Source organism: Manis javanica, chromosome 3 (genome assembly GCF_040802235.1).
Source record: "Manis javanica isolate MJ-LG chromosome 3, MJ_LKY, whole genome shotgun sequence".
NCBI lineage: Eukaryota > Metazoa > Chordata > Mammalia > Pholidota > Manidae > Manis > Manis javanica.
The window spans coordinates 176,486,500-176,507,206 of NC_133158.1; the positions used below are offsets into that span (position 1 = coordinate 176,486,500).

The window sequence follows — 20,707 nt, forward strand, 5'->3', positions numbered from 1 at the left end:
GCCAGTTCTGGGGCCGGTGGTGGGGAATGAGTGCTCCCAGCCTTCCTGGGAAAGCATGAGGTACGGCCCCTCAAAGAGCTCTGCAGCAGGACTGACTCCAGTGTTGAGACATCCTGACATTGCCACTCCTCCTTCACAGAATCCACCCCAGAAAAAGCTTGTGCTGGAAACCACCTAAATAAGCCATGGATCATTCAAAACATGCAGGCCTGGAATTAAAATGGGGTAGTAATCTAGGTACCAGATCATGTGGAAAGACCCAAGGTATATCCCTTTAACAAAAGCCCACTGCAGAATAATATATGTAGTATGAGACCATTTATTTTTAAAAACAAAGCATAACAAAAAACAATCTATGAAATACTACATCTTCTCAGACCATGTATATTTACTGCACAAAATCACTAAGAAAAAGGATTTCCAAATTGTTAACAAATTACCCCAGAGATGGGGAATGAAAGAATAGTTCATTAAGAATAGAATGGCAGTGGTATTCAAAAGAATTTAAACTTGTATACATATATATGTATTTATTTTAAGTAAGGAGCACATATTCATAAAGTGCTTATATAATTTGAAATGAACAACATAAGATTTGAATTGCTATCCTACTCTTGGCAAAACCTTTAACCCCCTTAGTCCTATCTGCTCAGCTAGCAATGGAAGAAGTAGGACTAGAATGTCACAATCTTTCAAGCTCTATAATTCTCCTGTGCTGGGGGCAACAGATACAGGGTTATAAAACACTTGACGATGTTCTGCAAGTATTTTTAAATAATTTCCTACACAGATTTTAAAGGCCACTTCTTTTAGAAATCAAAGAAAAAATGTCTACACTTATAAGGAAAAAAAAGCATGTTCCAGGTTAAACAAATCATGATAAATCCATACAATAGATTCTGGTGCATTTACCCAAATAAAACAAATAAAAACAAAATGGAAAGAAACTTCTCTTTTCCTTCAGACATGGGACAAACTCTAAAATACAATTATGTTTAAAAACAAAACCCAAAAAAACAAAGTGTAGAGAGTATCAAATATGGCGGCATGAGAGGTGAGACAGAGGCCTCTTCCCAAAATCACATATAACATGAAAATATAATTAGTACAACTAATTCTGAAAGAGAAACAGTAAAGAAGGCTATGCCAGACTGCATACACCCCTCACGGAACAGGGTGACGTACCAAAGCCTTGATCTGGTGGAACCAAAGCCCTTCCCCCACCCCAGCTCACAAGCTGGAAGAAGACAAATGGAGCGGGGAGTGGATGGAGGCCTGAGACTACTGAACACCCAGCCCTGGAGGTCTGCATTGGAGCACAGACCTACATTGCATGGTGCTCTGGTGATTAGGGAGCTTGGAAAGCTAAGACTTGGAAAGACTGAAATTACAGCCACTTGTGGAAAACAGGAATCCATATCCGGCTGCTCTGGGAAAAAAGAAAAGCCGGCACTCTGAGAGACTTCCTAAAAGTGAGAGGCTCATAAAGGGGAAAGAATTGAACAGAGCTTGCTGCTCAGGAGAAAAGACAGGTAGACAGAATTGTCTGGGTACACTCTGCCCAGCAGGTTGGGAACTTTCAGGAGCTTCAGGCACTCCATTCCCCTGGCTGCCTACGCAGCTCCAAGGCCACCCACCACGATAGCAGCCTGCTGTGCCTTCCTCCCGGCAAGCCCGCACCTGGCTGACAAACCAGAAGCCCCTGCCCTGGCATCAGGCCAGCCAGAGGGAAGCCCAACCTACAGAAGCTACAAACACAAAGCATTGAGGCTTTCACCAGTGTATTCAGACCACAGGTTTGGCTGTGGAAAGAGGCATAGTAGCGGGGAAGAAGGAAACAACCCTTTCGTCACCCCAGGCACCAGCACCGCTCCCCTGTCACCTCCGAGATCGCTCCAGGGGCTGAGCAGCTTCAGATAGCAGAGCTTCTGGGCACTAGAGGGCGCCACATAAAAATATGAAACATTAAAGGAACCTGGTTCAGACAAATTCAACAAACACCAGAAAAAGGGTCAAGTGAAACTAATCTCATCAATCTTCTTGAAAGAGATTTCAAAATAAAAATGATACAAAATGTTCACTGAGGTCAGAAAAATATTCAAGAACTCAGGAAACAATTCCATATGGAGATTCAATCATTACGGAATACAATTGAGCGATTTGAAAGCAGATTAGATATGGTAGAGGAGACGATAAATGAAAGAGAAATTACAGAAGAGGAATACAAAGAAGCTGGGGCACAAAGAGGAAAAAGGATATATAGGAATGAAAGAATATTGAGAGAACTGTGTGACCAATCCAAACGGAACTATATTCGTATTATAGGGGTACCAGAAGAAAAAGAGAGAGAAAAAGGGAAAGTGTCTTTCAGGAGGTAAGTGCTGAAAAGGTCCCCAATCTGGGGAAGGAGATAATCTCTCAAGCCATGGAGGTGCACAGATCTCCCAACACAAGGGACCCAAAGACAACACCAAACATATAACAATTAAAATGGCTAAAATGAAGGAGAAGGACAAACTATTGAAAGCAGTCAGAGAGAGAAAAAAGATCGCCTATAAAGGAAAACCCATCAGGCTATCAGACTTCTCAAAAGAAACCTTACAGGTCAAAACAGAGTGGCATACATTCACTGCAATGAAGCAGAAGGGCTTTCAACCAAGGATACTCTACTGGAAAGATTATCATTTAAATTTGAGGAAAGATTAAACAATTTCAAGATAAGCAAAAGTTGAGAGAATTTACCTCCCACAAACCATCTCTACAGTGTATTTTGAAGGGACTGCTATAGATGGAAGTGTTCCTAAGTCTAAATAGCTGTCAACAGAGGTAATAAAACCACAGTAAAGAAAGTAGAACAACTAATTACTGAGCAAATCCAAAATTAAATCAACTACCCCAAAGTCAGTCAATGGAAAGACAAAGAATACAGAATATGATGCCCAATATATAAAGAATGGAGGACATGGAAAAAGGACAAGAAAAAAAAACGAAGAAGAACCTTTAGATTGTCTTTGTAATACCATACTAACTGAGTTGTTAGATTCTTAGTTAGTAAGGATGTTACCCTTGAACCTCTGGTAACCAAGAATCTAAAGCCTGCAATGGCAAGAAGTACATACCTATCGATAATCACCCTAAATGTAAATGGTCTGAATGCACCAATCAAAAGACATAGTTACTGAACTGACAAAAAAACAAGACCTGTCTATATGCTGCCTACAAGAGACTCACTACAAATACAAAAACATACACAGACTGAAAGTGAAGGGATGGAAAAAGATATTTCACGCAATAGGGAGAAAAAAGCAGGAGTTGCATACTTGTATCAGAAAATAGATTTCAAAACAAAGAAAGCAACAAGAAATAAAGAAGGGCATTATATAATGATAAAGGGGTCAGTCCAACAAGAGGATATAACCACTGTAAATATCTATGTGTCCAACAGAGGACCACCTACATATGTGAAACAAATTCTAACAGAATTAAAAGGGGAAATAGAATGCAATGCATTCATTTTAGGAGACTTCAACACAACACTCACTCCAAAGGACAGATCAACAAGACAGAAAATAAATAAGGAAGGACACAGAGGCACTGAACAACACATTAGAACAGATGGACCTAACGGACATCTACAGAACTCTACACCCCAAATCAGCAGGATACACATTCTTCTCAAGTGCGCACAGAACATTTTGAAGAATAGATCATACACAAGGCCACAAAAAGAGACTCAGTAAATTAAAAAAGACTGAAATTGTACCAACCAGCTTCTCAGACCACAAAGGTATGAAACTAGAAATAAATAATGGAAAGAAAATGAAAAATCCCACAAACACAGAGAGGTTTAATACATGCTCCTAAATAACCAATGAATCAATGACCAAATAAAAACAGAGATTAAGCCATTTATATGCAGACAAATGACAACAATAATTCAACACCGCAAAATCTGTGGGACGCCGCTAAGGCCATGTTAAGAGGGAAATATACTGGAAATATATTGCAATACAGGCCATCTCAGGAAAGAACAATCCCATATGAACAGTCTAAACTCACAATTAATGAAACTAGAAAAAGAAGAACAAATGAGACCCTAAGTCAGTAGAAGAAGGGATATAATAAGGATTAGAGGAGAAATAAATAAAATTGAGAAGAATAAAATAGAAAGAATTAAAGTAGGAGCTGGTATTTTGAGAAAATAAACAAAATACATAAACCCCTAGCTAGACTTATCAAGAGAAAAAGAGAGTCTGCACACATGAACAGAATCAGAAATAAGAAAGGAAAAATCACCACGGACACCACAGAAATATGAAGAATTCTTACAGATTACTATGAAAAATTATATGCTAACAAACTGGATAACCTAGAAGAAATGGACAACTTCCTAGAAAAATACAACCTTCCAAGGCTGACTCAGGAAGGAACAGAAAATCTGAACAGACCAATTACCAGCAACAAAATTGAACTGGTAAACAAAACACTACCTAAGAATAACATCACTGGACCAGATGGTTTCACTGCTGAATTCTATCAAACATTTAGTAAGGACCTAATGCCATCCTCCTTAAAATTATTCAAAAAGTAAAAGAGAAGGGAATACTTCGAAACTCACTGTATGAGGGCAGCATCACTCTAATACCAAAACCAGACAAAGATACCACGAAAAAAAGGAAATTACAGACCAATATCCCTGATCAACACAGATGTAAAAATACTCAAAAAAATATTAACAAACCAAATTTAAAAATACATAAAAAAGATCATCCATCATCATCAAGTAGGATTTATTCCAGGGATGCAAGGATAGTACAATATTAGAAAACCATCGACATCATCCACCGCATCAACAAAAAGAAGGACAAAAACCACATGGTCATCTCCATAGATGCTGAAAAGCATTCAACAGAATTCAACATCCATTCATGATAAAAACTCTCAACAAAATGGGTATATAGGGCAAATATCTCAACATAATAAAGTCCATATATGACAAACCCACAGCCAGCATCATACTTAACAGCAAGAAGCTGAAAGCTTTTCCTTTAAGATTGGGAACAAGACAAGGACGCCCACTCTCCACACTTTTATTCAAAATAGTTCTGGAGGTCCTAGCCACAGCAATCAGACAACACAAAGAAATAAAAGGCATCCAGATTGTTAAAGAATAAGTTAAACCGTCCCTGTTTGCAGATGACATGATATTGTACATAAAAAACTCTAAAAATCTATTAGATCTCATATCTGAATTCAGAAAAATTGCAGGATACAAAATTAATACACAGAAATCAGTTGCATTCCTACATACTAATGAAGAACTAACAGAAAGAGAAATCAGGAAAACAATTCTATTCATAATTGTATCAAAAAGAATAAAATACCTAGAAATAAACCTAACCAAGGAAGTGAAAGACCTATAGTCTGACAACTACAAGACACTCATGAGAGAAATTAAAGAAGATACAAATAAATAGAAACACATCCCGTGCTCATGAATACGAAGAATTAATATTGTCAAAATGGTCATCCTGTCTAAGGCAATCTACAGATTCAGTGCAATCCCTGTCAAAATACCAAAAGCATTCTTCAACAAAGTTGAGCAAATAGTGCCAAAATTTATATGGAACCACAAAAGACCCCAAATAGCCAAAGCAATTCTGAGAAGGAAGAATATACCTGGGGGGATTATGCTCCCCAACTTCAAGCTCTACTACAAAGCCACAGTAATTAAGACAATTTGGTACTGGCACAAGAACAGACCCATAGACCAATGGAACAGACTAGAGAGCCCTGATATAAACATAAGCACATATGATCAATTAATATACAATAAAGGAGCCATGGACATACAATGGGGAAATGACAGCCTCTTCAACAACTGGTGTTGGCAAAACAAGACAGCTACATGCAAGAGAATGAAACTGGATTATTTTCTAACCCCATACACAAAAGTAAACTCAAATTGGATCAATGACCTAAATGTGAGTCATGAAACCATAAAACTGTTAGAAGAAAACATAGGCAAAAATCTCCTGAATATAAACATGTGCAACTTTTTCCTGAGCGCATCTCCTCAAGCAAGGAGAACAAAAGCAAAAATGAACACATGATACTACATCAAACTAAAGAGCTTCAGTACAGCAAAGGACACCATCAAGAGGAACAAAAAGGCATCGTACAGTATGGGAGAATATATTTCTAAATGACATATCTGACAAGGGGTTAACATCCAAAATATGTAAAGAACTCACATGACTCAACAACCAAACCCAATTTAAATAACCCAATTTAAAAAATGGGTGGAGGATATAAACAGACAATTCTTCAAAGAAGTAGTTCAGATGGCTAAGAGACATATGAAAAGATAAGATACTCCACATCACTAATCATCGGGGAAATGCAAATTAAAACCACAGAGATACCAGTTAGGATGGCCAGCATTGAAAAGACTAAAAACAACAAATGCTGGTGAGAATTCAGAGAAAGGGGAACCCTCCTACACTGCTGGTGGGAATGTAAATTAGTTCAACCATTGTGGTAAGCAATATGGAGGTTCCTCAAAAAAATAAAATTAGAAATACCATTTGACCTGGGAATTCCACTCATAAGAATTTTCCCAGAGTACAAGTTCTCAGATTCAAAAAGACATATGCACCCCTATGTTCATCACAGCACTATTTTCAATAGCCAAGATATGGAAGCAACCTAAGTGTCCATCAGTAAATGAATGGATAAAGAAGATGTGGTACCTGGTACGTATAACACAATGGAATATTATTCAGCCATAAGAAGAAAACAAATACTAACATTTGCAACAGCATGGATGGAGCTGGAGGGTATTATGCTCAGTGAAATAAGCCAGGCGGAGAAAGACAAGTATCAAATGATTTCACTCATATGTAGAGCATAAGAACAAAGCAAAAACTGAAGGAACAAAGGAGCAGCAGAATCACAGAACCCAAGAATGGACTAACAGTTACCAAAGGGAAAGGAACTGGGGAGGATGGGTGGGAAGGGAGGGATAAGGGGAAAAAGGGAGCATTACGATTTGCACACATAATGTAGGGGGTGGGCATGGGGAAGGCAGTATAGCCCAGAGAAGACAGGTAGTCTTTCTATAACATCTTACAATGCTGATAGATAGTGACTGTAATGGGGTATGTGGTGGGGACTTGATAATGGGAGGAATCTATTAACCACAATATTGCTCATGTAATTGTATATTAATGATACCAAAATAAATAAATAAATAAATAAATAAAATGATGACTGCCTCCAAAAAGGGTCTTTCTTAATGGGCTTGAAGGTCAGCAAATGAGACAGAGACTTGTCACTGTACACTTTTACCTTTAAAAAGTTTGTTATACAGATTATCTGTTCTAACAAATGAATCAAATTACTTGCAAAAGCAGTCTCCTATTAAGTGACACAAAAAGCAACACTGCTAAAAATAATCACTAGAGATAAACATCTTTTTAAAGTTTAAGATGTGTAAGAGAAGATTTTTTTAGCTTTCAGATAATTTGTACAAAAGCTAAAATCACCAGCATGATCACCCTCTGAACCTTTGGCTTTCCTTGTGTATTCTCCTTTGCTCGTTCTCAGATGTTCGCCCATTTTTTGCTTTTACAAGGACTATGGTTATTTAGGGGAAATCCCCACCTGTTATCAAGTGTTACCCTTGCTCTTTTAGAGGTCCTTTGTCTTTAGGATTTCAATTCTTCACTGCAAGCTTTGAGCACATGATATACATTACACCAACAGCTTCCATTTGCCAAGATCTACCAGTGTCAGGCACTTTAATACCTCATTTAATGCTCTAAGAAAACCGCAATCACAGTATCTCATCCATAATTCAGAGACAATAAACATGAGGTTCAGAAGTTAGACGATCTTGCCTGAGGTTAGTGACAGATCTGAATTTGAACCCAGATCTGATTCCAAATGCCATATTCTTTCCTACACCACCCCACCACTGGGGGGTGTAAGTGAGAACACTAGGACCAGAGTCACCCTGGGGTTAACTCTCCACAACAGATTCTCTATCTAGAGGTGCTTTTATTAACAAAATGAGACAGCACCAATTTTAAAGTATTGCTTCAGATTACCTACCTTAAGTGTTTCCGCACAAATTTTATTCAGTTGAGAAACTTCTTGCCGCTTGCAGGCCCTTGTTGCTTCCAAAAGGTTTTCAAAATTAAGGTTTGCTTTTTGCAAAGACTGAAGCTCCGATTCTAATTCTAATTGCTTTTTCCTAATAGATATTTTGAAAGTGAGTAATTGAGGTAATAAGTAATGTCATACACATTTGTAGAGTACTTTACAGTTTATACTTTCTCTTAACTTTTTAATTTCTCTTTAAAATCAGAAATATTCAGATTATTACCTCATTTGTTTGTATGTACCACTTATATACATATATATATATAAAGCCATGTACATCACAAATATATCACATAGGTATAAAAGCTATGTATGATACATAGATACATATATATATACACATATATACCCATACATTATAACCTCATTTTCCAGTTGGATAAAATATGGCTCAGAGATTAATGACAAGTTTAAAGTATTGAAGAAATACATGGTAGAGTCCAATTCAAATCCCATATAGTCCATGATGATACCATATGTGGTATGTTATTCTTTAAATAAGTACTTCTCTGTATTTATCCTGTTCTAAAGGACAGGATTAACTTTAGTTATGATGATAATGTGGATTATTTTTGTTTTCTTTTACACAAAGGGCATGAAGAAAGAATATTAACAAATCTGTAATTTCTAAAAATCCTAATTCATAGCAACAATAATTTTAATTTGGCTACCAGATGAAGAATTTACTTTTAAGTTCAATAAACACTTATCTCAAAAGATATATAAGGTAAAACATTTACACCATCTAGTTCATTAAATAAAGAACTAGAAGCTCTTTTTCATGTCAAAACAAGCTAACTGTATATGAGAATTTAATATTTAAAGAAAAATTCTCAATGTTGTCAACTGAAAACAAAACATCAAAAGATATTAAAATAGGTAAAGATGAGTGTGTATTTTACACTTTACCTAGTTAGCTCCTTGAATTCTTCATATTCTTGCTTTGAATTGTTTAGCTCTGTCTGAATTTGCAGGAGTTGTGCCTTTAGCTTCTCAGTGTTTGCTAATGAACATGGCTCTTTCAGAGTTTTAGGAGAGAATCCTTGATGACCTGATAATAAGGAAGCAACTCAGTCTTTAAAAGATAAAAATAAAACATTTTCTAAATTCTCTGCCAGATGTCAATTCTGAAGCAAAGGAGTAAAAATGAAATATGGGTTGGAAGGTGGACCCTAAAATACAAGAGCCTATAATGCAAAAGGAGACACAGGACACAAAACAGTGTGTCTAAGAATATAAATTGTTCTGGAAAGCTAAGAAGCCACAGGATGCAAGGGCATATTAAAGGCAACACCTCTTCCATTAGGAAAAGAACAAATGACAACTGAAATATAACACACTGCTGCTGGATGGAGAAACACCAAGAGTTGCACCTTACGGGAAAATAGTGTTAACAAACTAATGTTAATAGTCAATTAATTATTTATAAAAGGACACAAAAAGCTAAGGTAGCAAGTTGAAAGAACTTGGAATCAACTACAAGGTAAAAAATATTTTCAGGGATTGCTTAAAAGACTAAATATGTTGAAGAGAGTTCCACCAAGGTCGGCATGGGAAAATATAAAGTAAAAGTCATTTAGAGAATGACATATGTTCAGAATATGGTGGGTTCCAGGAATTACCAGTAGTATTCTTCAACAGTAGCCAACAAGGTACTCTTGAGGTCAAAAATGGCCAACAAAATAGAGAGTATTATAGCGAGGAATAGTTAAAATACTACAGAAAACTTGGTCTTTGCATCTAGAATCCTAGTGTTTTCACAATCCAAATACAGTTGATTATTTAACAACACATTTGAAATGCGTACTGCCCACTCATAAATTTCTTTCAATAACCATGTTGGAAAAATATTTGGAGATTTGTGACAACTTGAAAAAAACATCTTTAGCTTCTTTTATTGTAATAATACAGAATATAAATAATATATGTAACATAAAAAAATGTGTTAATCAACTGCTTTTATTATCAATAAAGCTTCCGGCCAACAGTGAGTTATTAGTAGCTAAGTTTCTGAGGAATCAAACGTTTTAGGCAGATTTTTGACTGTGCAGCAGGGTCGGTATCCTTAACCCCATGTTGTTCAAGGGTCAACTTAAACTGTGAATTCTATTCTTTTACCAAGTGTAACAATGAAAGACTTGGAAAAGAAAAATTTAAAAAGGACACAACAGGCTTTATGAATGCAGATTAGTTTTCTTAATTTCAACCTAAAAATAAACAAAGGCTGAAACAGAGTATGATAAAAACCATGAAAATATTCACTCTGAGAATGAGACAAAACCAGGCCATGTTATCAAACCCCAGAGCATTAACACCAATAACTGCAAGCCTGTTCATTTAGACTCAGCACTAACTAAACCACTTTTGTAAATTGAAGATTGTTGACATACAACCTTATATTGGTTCAAGTATATAACACAGTGGGTCAACAGTTACCCATACTGTTAAATCCTCACCCCCCACTAGTGCAGTTACTATCTGTCAACATAGGAAGATGTTACAAAATCATTGGCTATATTTGCCTTGCGCATTTCCATCCCCATGACCAACTTATATCACGAATGAGCATTTTTGTGCCCCTTTATCCCCCTCACACTCTGCACCCACCCCAACCCTTCCCTCATGGTAACCACCAGTCAGTTCTCAGTGTTGGTGAGTCTAATGCTGTTCTGTTCCTTCTTACATGCTGTTTAGTTTTGTTCTTATATTCCACAAGTGAAATCATATGGTATTTGTCTTTCTCTGCCTGGCTTATTTCACTGATAATACCCTCTAGCTCCATCCATGTTGTTGCAAATGACAGGATTTTTTTTATTATGCCTGAAAAATATTCCATTGTGTATATGAACCACATCTTCTTTATCCATTCATCTGATGGCCACTTAGATTGCTTCCATATCTTGGCTATTGTAAATAATGCAGTGATAAACACAGGGGTGCATATGTCTTTTTGAATCTGGGATCTTGTTTTCTTTGGGTAAATTTCTAGAAGTGGAATTACTGGGTCAAATGGTATTTGTTTTTATTTTTTTGAGGCACCTCCATACTGCTTTCCACAGTGGCTGCATGAATTGACATCCCACCAACGTGTAGAAGTGTTCCCATTTCTCCACATATTCGCCAACACTTGTTATTTCTTGTCTTTTGGATAGTGGTCATCCTAACTGGTGTGAGGTGATATCTCAGTGTGGTTTTAATTTGCATTTCCCTGATGACTAGTGATGTGGAGCATATTTTCATGTGCTTGTTGGCCATGTTTCTTCTTTGGAGAAATGTCTGTTCAGGTCTTCTACCCATTTTTTAATCGGGTTATTTGTTTGTTTGCTGTTGAGGTGTATGAATCTTTGTATATTTGGATGTTAACCCCTTATCAGATAAATCATTTATTCACATATTCTTCCATACCATAGGTTGTTGCCTTTTTGTCCTGCTGGTATCCTTTGCTATCCAGAAGCTTTTTGGTTGATGTAATCTCACTTCATTTTTTGTTTCCCTAGCATGAGCAGATGTGACCATGAAAAAATTACTCATGCTTATGTTCAAGAGATTTTTGCCTGTTTTCTTCTAAGAGGTTTATGGTTTCATTATTTACATTCAGGTCTTTGACCCATTTCAAGTTTACCTTTGTGTATGGCGTTACACAGCAATCCAGTTTCATTCTCTTACATGGAGCCATCCAGTTTTACCAACACCAATTATTGAAAAGGCTGTCTTTTCCCCATTGTATATTCATGGCTCTTTTATTGTATATTAATTGACCATATATGTGTGGGTTTGTATCTGGGCTCTCTATTCTGTTCCATTGATCTATGGGTCTGTTTTGTGCCAGTATCATACTGTTTTGATTACTATGGCTTTGTAAGAGAGCTTCAAGTCAGGGAGCATAATCCCCCCCAGCTTTGTTCTCTCTCAGGATTGCTTTGGCTATTCAGGGTCTATTTTCATTCCATATGAATTTTAGGATTATTTGCTCTAGCTCATCAAAAAATTCTGTTGGTATTTTGATAGGGATTGCAATGAATCTGTAAATTGCTTTGGACAGAATGGCCATTTTGACAATATTAATTCTTCCTATCCATGAGCACAGGATATATTTCCATTTTTTGGTGTCTTCTTTAATTTCTCTCATGAGTATCTTATGTTTTCAGAGTATACATCTATCACCTCCTTGGTTAGGTTTATCCCTAGGTATTTTATTCTTTTCGATGCAATAGTAAATGGAGTTATTTTCCTAATTTTTCTTCCTGCTAGTTCGTTGTTAGTATATAGGAATGGAACAGATTTCTGTGTATTGATTTTATGCCTGGCAACTTTGCTGAATTCACTTATTACCTCTAATAGTTTTTTGGTGGAGTCTTTAAGGTTTCTATATCTAATATCATGTCATCTGCAAATAGTGACAATTCAACTTCTTTACTAATTTGGATGTCTTTTATTTATTTATCTTGTCTGACTGCCATGGCTAGGACCTCCAGTACTATGTTGAATAAAAGTGGTACAAGTGGACATCCTTATCTTGTCCCTGATCTTAGATGAAAAGCTTTAAGTTTTTTACCAGATGTAATGTTGTATTTTTTCCCTATATATATGTATAACATTAACAATATTATACACTGCAGTAATATAGTATAACTTCATTCAGGTTCCCAAACCAGATTCCAATGTGTGTAAATATGTGGGAGGGGGTCTTCTCACACATACTTACACCAAGCAATTCTCAAACACCAGCAGGATTAGAAAACTCAACTCAATTCTGATGCTATCTGACCAGAGACAGCACCAGATTCCCAGGTTAAGGGCTCTGCCCTACAGACTGCCCTCCACCCCCAACTCCAGATATGCAACTCACAAGTCCCAGGCAGTTACCCATGCTTCTGACCTACTGGCTAGTTCCCACAACCTCTGCCTTAGGTTTGATCAATTTGCTAGAGTGGCTCACAGAACTCAGGCAAACACTTTGTTTACCAGTTTAATAATGGACAAAAGTTAACAACCAGAAGAGAGACACAGGGCAAGGGGCCAAATAAAGGAGTTTCGATTCTTGTGGGGCTTGGGGGCCTGGCTCAGTGGCACAAGGAGACTTTCTGGATCCCCAAGCATGCAAGTTCTCTCTCTCTGACCATGAAGCAGGATCCAACTGAGCAGAGCAGGCAGAGCAGAGCATGAGAGAGACAAGCTCTTCTCCAGGGTTTTTGTGAGGGCTTCACTACATAGTCATGATTCACAAAATTATTGGCCGCTGGCTGATCCAACCTCCAGTCCCTACCCTTGCCCTTGGGTGGGGGGTCCAAAAGCCTCTCATTAACATCACAAAACACACATTTCACCTTTAAGACTCTACAGTGTTTTCAGGAACTGTGAAGATCAAATATACCAAGGAAATATATATACTTAGTCATATGAATGACCAAGTATATGTATTTCTTATGATTCATTATATCACAGGCTTCTACTGAGATGGTCATGTGATTTTTATTCTTCTTTTTGTTACCATGGTTTACGATGTTGACTGACTTACAAATACTGCACCATCCTTGCATCCCTAGAATAAATCCCATTTGGCCTTGATGGATGATCCTTTTGATGTATTTTTAAATTCAATTTGCTAATATTTTGTTGAGGATTTTTACACATATGCTCATCAGGGATACTGGTCTATAATTTTTTTTTGTGGTGTCTTTGTCTGGTTTTGGTATTAGAGTGATGCTGGCCTCATAGAATGAGTTTGGAAGTATTCCCTCCTACTTTGTAGAATGCTGTAACATGGGTATCAGCTCTTGAAATGTTTGGTAGAATTTGGCTGTGAAGCCATCTGGTCCTGGCTCCCTCTTTGTTGGGAGTTTTTTGATTACCAATTCAATTTCATTGCTGGTTAATCAGTCTGTTAGATTTTCTGTTTCTTCCTGAGTCAGTCTTGGAAGGTTATATTTTTCTAGGAATTTGTCCATTTCTTCTAGGTTGTCCAATTTACTGGCATAGTTTTTCATAAGATTCTCTAATAATTCTTTGTATTTCTGTGGTATCTGCTGTGACTATTCTTCCTTTCTGATTTTTTTGTGTACTTGTTTCCTTGATAAATCTGGTTAGGTGTTTGTCTTTATTTTCTCAAAGAACTAGCTCTTTGTTTCACTGATTTTTTTTTCTATTGTTTTGCTCTTTATTTCTGCTCTGATCTTTCATCTCTCATACTAACTTTGAGTTTCATTTGTTCTTTGTTTTATAGGTTCTTTAATTGTGAGTTTTAGGCTGTTTAGTTGAGATTGTTCTTGTTTCTTGACACAGGCCTGTGTTGCTGTGTACTTCCCTCTTACAACCACTTTTGCAGCATCCAACAGATTTTCAACTCTTGTGTTTTTGTTTTCATTTGTCTCCATGTATTTATTGCTTGCTTTCTATTTTGATTTGTTCACTAACCCATTGATTATTTAGAAGCATGTTGTTTAGCATCCATGTGTTTGTGGGCTTTTTTTGTTTTCTTGTGAGTGTAATTTATTTATAGTTTCATACCATTGTGGTCTGAGAAGTTGCTTGATACAATTTCTATCTTTTTGAATTTATTGAGGTTTTTTTGTGTCCTAGTATGTGATGTTCTGGAGAATATTCATTGAGAAAAATATATATCCTGCTGCTTTTGGGTAGAATGTTCTGTAGATGTCTGTTAAGTCCATCTGATATAATATGTTGTTCAGTGCCTCTGTTTCCTTATTTATTTTCTGCCTGGTTGATCTATCTATGATGTAAGTGGTGTTAAAGTCTCCTAGTATGAATGAGTTGTAGTCTATTTCCTCCTCTAATTCTAACTAAACCACTTTTCACAGAGTAAAAGTAAATGGAAAAAATAGGTAACTACCCATGTACAGGCATGGTTAGGCAAGCATGACAGGCAGCCACAACATGACCAAAATATTGTGCTGGGATCATAAATCTGATCATTCTGACACCTCCCACATTGTATAGTCCTTGATCAGATAGATAAACAACACTTCAACTCCAAATTCATTCCCACTGTGATTAGTAAAGCACTTTTCATTTCAAATATTTAAAACACAAAAATTCCATTTAATAAAAATGAAAATATCTAAATCAATCTTTTCTCAATGAAAGAAACATAATAGATATTTCCTTGATATATCTATTAGACTATATAATATTTACTACTCTGTGATTTTTTAGAAAAAATGTTTAGAAAGTGTCTTTTGATAACATAAAAGCATAAGGAAATCTGCACACCAGGTCTAAAAGGCTAAAATGAAGACCCCCCCCCCCAAATGCAAGGCCATATAAATGCCTTTTAAAACAGCTCTTCTGCCCCTACAAGGCACATATACAACAATCATATCTCACTTTTGTCACTTTTCTCTGTGCCAAATAGTTTGGAGAAAGCTTTTTCTAGTACTGCAATGGTCTGGGCATCCATTTCTTGGGCTCTTTTCACGGGCTCTAATAATATCAGTCTTCTATTCTCCTCCCTGAGGGAATGATTTTCCATAGCATACTTTGCCACTCTGGGGTGGTGCTCCATCTGTGATATAGAAAGATTACAGATTTACATATTTCAAATATTTCCTTAATGAACAAGTCTTTCTCAGGAGCCATTAGAAAACATTAGGAATGCCTCATGCACTGCCAGTCGTAGCCTGCTGCAACCACTGTGGAAAGCAACTTGGCATTTCTGATCAGACTGAATATGTACATATCTTACAATTTCATTACTCTATATCTGGGCCTGTACCACTGAAACTTTCACGCAGGCACAGAAGGAGATAAGCACAAGGGTGTACGATGTGGCAGACTCTTCAGGCAAAAGAGACTGCTTAACATCTGAGAAAAAAAGGAAACTATTAACTAGGAGTGAATGCCCTTCAGGATACATTAAGTAAAAAGTGCGGCAAAAGACTGTATACGGTAATTTGCCTTTTGTGTGCAATAGGAATAAAAGTAAAAATATCCACATTATTTTAAATATGCATTAAAAACCTCTGAAAAGTTACAAAAACTAATAACAGATAATCTTTGGTTTTTAATGATGTGCTTGTACCAACTATCCATCCTCCACCAGGGAGAGGAAAAACAACGACAAAAATTCTAAGGGCTCAAATATAGAGACTATTGATCAAATGAGCACAGTTGCTCACAGGGAAAAACTGTCCTTGGCCTGCTGGAGTTGATGACTAAAGTAGCAACAAGGCCACAACTTCCCTTTTCCTTCCAGATTTTACTGTTTTGGAAAATGGGGGGAAAGGGTTTATGCATCAAAATGTCATTTGAAACCATTTAAAATACTTTCCATTATATTAAATTAGAAGAATTTGCTGACACATTTATATTTGCCTTGAAATTCTTTAATTTTCAGAAATATTGTATGTCATGTACTACTCATTTGTTCTTTCAGGGTTTGAACCTCATCCCTTAATTCTGACAGCAAACGATCCTGCTCCTCAGGCAGAAAACTTCCCCGAGACTCCTTATGAAGCTTCTCCAAGCGCATTATTTGATCCTCGCGGAAATTCACAATCATTTTATTAGACTGTATAAATTTTTCTTTTTTGAGGGTAAGATCTTCTAATTGGGTAACTTTTTCTACCAGAGACTTTAAGAAATTCAGAGTTAGGTTAAACATGAAAAATAATTTCACTTCCCTAGATTTTCATAAACCAAGGAACAAACACTAACTTCACATTAATTTCAAAGGCAAAATTGGATTTTTCACAGCCTACCTTTGTTTTCTCTATTTGTCACATTTATTTTGCACCACAAAGCATAAAATACCTTGAATTCTCTTTACACTAATTCAGTTTCCTACCTTCTTTTCCTGTTCAGCTTTCTTAAAGAATAACATTGCCTCTTGGAAATACTTCATGTAATTAGTCTCATTTTTGTCTGTAATTGATCAGGTAAGAAAGAAAAGGAAAGGAAAAAAAATTATCTCTCAAATTTTAAGACCAAGAGATGAGCTAAACAGCTGTTGATTGCTCTCAATCTAAAAGAATCATCAACAGATCAGATTTCCAATGAACCCAGTCTATACATTACCTGTTCTTTAAATGTCTCGCTTATCCTATTTAGTAAACATATATATATATATATATACACACACACATGTTATGGCCGAATCTTGGAAGTAGATCTAAATTAACTTTATTAGTATCTCTTTTTAGTACTTATTAGGGATGAATTATTTCAAAGTATTTCTACTCTGTTCCCACCAACTCCCATAATTCAGTACCTATGGCATCTGTATCTGCTTACGGATGAAGTACTAAGTTCCTATGTAGGTGACATAAACAGAAGCAGATACTTCTGAGAAGATTTGGGTAGCTTCATTGTGCTATGCCTGTGCTCAGAGAGTTCTCATATCAATATTAGCACACGGTCTTCCTCATGATAAAGGCCGTTGTGTTCATCTCACCTGTGCTCAGGAATCTTTCTGGTGGCACCTGCCCTGAAGCAAGCTGAGCAAGCTGTTCTTTGAGCCTCTTCACTTCAGCTTGGAGCTGGCTCACATTTCCTTGGGTGTCTTCATTTACCACTGCCTATTAAAGAATTTTTAAGAAAGCACTAAAAGGACATGTTTTCAGTTGTATAGTCTTGTATTTATATTCACTTGTATGATTTGGAGTGACCCTCCTAACAAAACTGCACTTTGATCTCACAGTCAGAAGTCCACCAGAATCACAGTGTGGGGGTTGACGAGGACACTTCCTTTCCCTGCGCCCTCCTACCAAGAGCAAGAGACTGTTCCCCCTCACCATTCTACTCTCATATTTCCACTTAGCTCTCTGCTGTTGACTACCCCTGGGCCCCTCTGGGCTGGGTCACCCCTGGGATCTGGGTATGTTCCTCTAACACTGCCATGCTCCTGAAACAGCCAGCCAGATCCCCTGGAAAAGAGGAAGCACCTCAGTGAGTTTTAGCTACCTTTTCCTGGCTCACCTTAAAGGTGTGATGAACTGCAGGGTTGGCCTAAGCTGAATCAGCTCAGCAGAAACCACCCTCTCCAGAAGAACCCAACCTGCATTTCCTAATAGTGCTTCTGGAAGGAAGTATTGGTCTGACTGCTCCACTTCTGTTTTATTATCACACTAAATGCTATTTTAAATAAATCTCTTCTTTGAGTCCTAAGAGGCTCAAAAAGGCCCACAAAACCTATAGGGTGGTAACAAGAGCCAACAGCTGAGTACTTACCAATCAAAGGCACCCAGTTACGAAATACCAAATAGTCCAATAACGGAAAAGAACTTCTGATGGCCCCAAGATCCCAGTGTTCCCATCTCAAGCCAGACCTGCTTATTGGGAAAGACCTAAATAGTTCATCCTCAAACAAGCCCCACATAGCATAGCCACTGCAGGGACTTACCATTGAGAGTGATTAGAATAAAGCTCCTGGTTTTGCTGTTTCATGTGTTAATAAGGCATTTCTACTTGCTTCAGATTCTTATGGCCAGCCTCATTCAAAGGCACTCCTATATATTCTGATATCACTGTCACATCAGTGATATCATAATTCTAATTACCCTTGCAGTTTTCCACTCTACAAAAGCTTCTAGTATGTCCTGAGAGATAGGGTCAGGAGGCTCTAATGAGTTCTCCTCCTCATATTACAAATACTCCACCAAGTGGGGTACAAATACTCCTCATATTACAAATACCCCATCTAGTAAAACAAATGAATAACCAGACCTACACTTTTGACCCAGGGTAAGAGGCAGCATGTACCTCTTCACTCTTACCATGGTAAGATAATCAGGGAGTCTACTTTTGGGTTAGTAATGACTAATTTCTCCTTTGAAAAAGAGGAAATTAATGTGCCAATTTATGGCACTGTAATTATTTTGTCTAAAACCAAAGGGGCCTTCACCCTCTCCAAAGTGAGCTGGGGAACTCCTTGGTTTTTGGCAGTCTGCACCAGGGGTTGGCAAAGTGCTGTTTGTTCTTGGACCAAATACAGTCAGCTGCCCATTTTTTGTAAAAAAAAAAGTTGCACTGGAACACAGCCATGCTCATATGTTTACATATTGCCTATGGCTGCTTTCTCACTACAAAAGCAGAATTGAGCAGTTTGGACAGAGACCATATGATCTACAATGCCTAAAATATTTACCATCTGACTCTTTACAGGAAAAGTTTTTTGACTACTGGTATACAGAAGTGTCAAGAAAGCTTCTTATATATAAACAAAACAGGGGATCCTTGGAGTTAGAGACAACTTGAAAGACAAAGCTCATTGATATTATTAAATTATTTTCATAATGAACCCCTCCACCTCCACCCTCACAGCTCTACTGAAATGGTTTAGATATATAAATAGAGTCTCCAACCCAATTACAAAGGAAAAACTTTGCCCTCTTGGGAAAAAACTAGCCTAACAATAATAACCATAGACCTAACCAAGACTGTAAATTATGTGAGCAATAGAGATGGCTAGGAAAGATGAACTAGAAACCTTGCTTAGAGTTGAGATTTCACAGAGAAATAAATAAAAGCTAATGTTAATATTAGGGCGATCACAAAAGTGAGATACTGCAAGCTTAAGTATTTTTCTAATTTACTTAATTGTACTCAGTACTTTCTTTACCTTATTTTTAATCAGCTTGGCTCTTTGAGCAAAATTAAGCATTGACAGGGTTTCCCCAAAACACCTGGCTCCAGGATGAACATTTGCAATTATGGCTGTTTTGGCATTACCTCCAAGGGAATCCTGTTTAGTGATATGAATGGTATACATTTCAGGGGAGAAACCACAAGGTCTGACTTAAGCAAATAAAACAAATACTTTATCACCAAGGCTGAGAGACTGTCTATCACCCATAGAGAACATGTCCAAAAAATGGTCCAGGAACCCAGTGATCCACCTTACCCAGAGTAAGAAGGTGAGTTTGGAGTCTCTGTAGCACACATGTCTCTGTTTCCCATTGCCCATATCAACAAGTGCAGTAATCACTTGGCCCAAGCAGTTCAATGATCGGTTTATGTTACCTGCTTCCTAAGGTGGCAGGGAAGAAGAACAAATATTTAGGTGCACTTGTTTCTTTTTAGCATCTTGAATTAAAATATACCTAACAGTGATAATTTTGAATGGAAAGGCAAGTCAGGGACAGTGTAAGTTAATAATAACTAACTTTTCAGCAAAAGATATCCTCAACCATCATGTAACTTTTCCTATTTGATGCACACTGTAATTTTAGTATTCAAAGACCAACATAAAAATCACTGGAAGGAAAAAAAAATCAATCTCCTGACAGTAATAGTTTTAAATTGCTCTACAGGTAGGGATAAAAGCTAGGAAAGGACAGAGAAAAAGAAGTTGGTGCATTTTTATGTAAAAATTTTTGCTACATTATAAGAGTATGCTAGCTAATAACCCACCCCATGTCCTACAAAAGCCATGGATGAACTTATTAGAAGAGAATATTCAGTCTAAATTTATAAATTATAATAAAATTCCTTTTAAAATTGGTTTGGAGAAAAAAGAAACATGGCTTAAAAATATACTGGATTTTTCCTGTTGGTACCCTTCTTTGATAACTCGTCTGCCATGGTG

The 20,707-nt window shown here is 37.0% G+C and overlaps 1 protein-coding gene across 1 annotated transcript in view; it reads right to left on the reverse strand.

The window, feature by feature from the left end:
• KIF15 (kinesin family member 15) overlaps positions 1–20,707 on the reverse strand; it is a 116,713-nt gene that overhangs the window by 40,005 nt on the left and 56,001 nt on the right. The window contains 8 exon segments of the mRNA XM_073230495.1: positions 8,116–8,257; positions 9,076–9,217; positions 15,511–15,692; positions 16,551–16,756; positions 16,970–17,046; positions 17,576–17,699; positions 19,742–19,864; positions 20,024–20,149. Coding sequence (XP_073086596.1) covers positions 8,116–8,257; positions 9,076–9,217; positions 15,511–15,692; positions 16,551–16,756; positions 16,970–17,046; positions 17,576–17,699; positions 19,742–19,864; positions 20,024–20,149 — 1,122 coding nt within the window.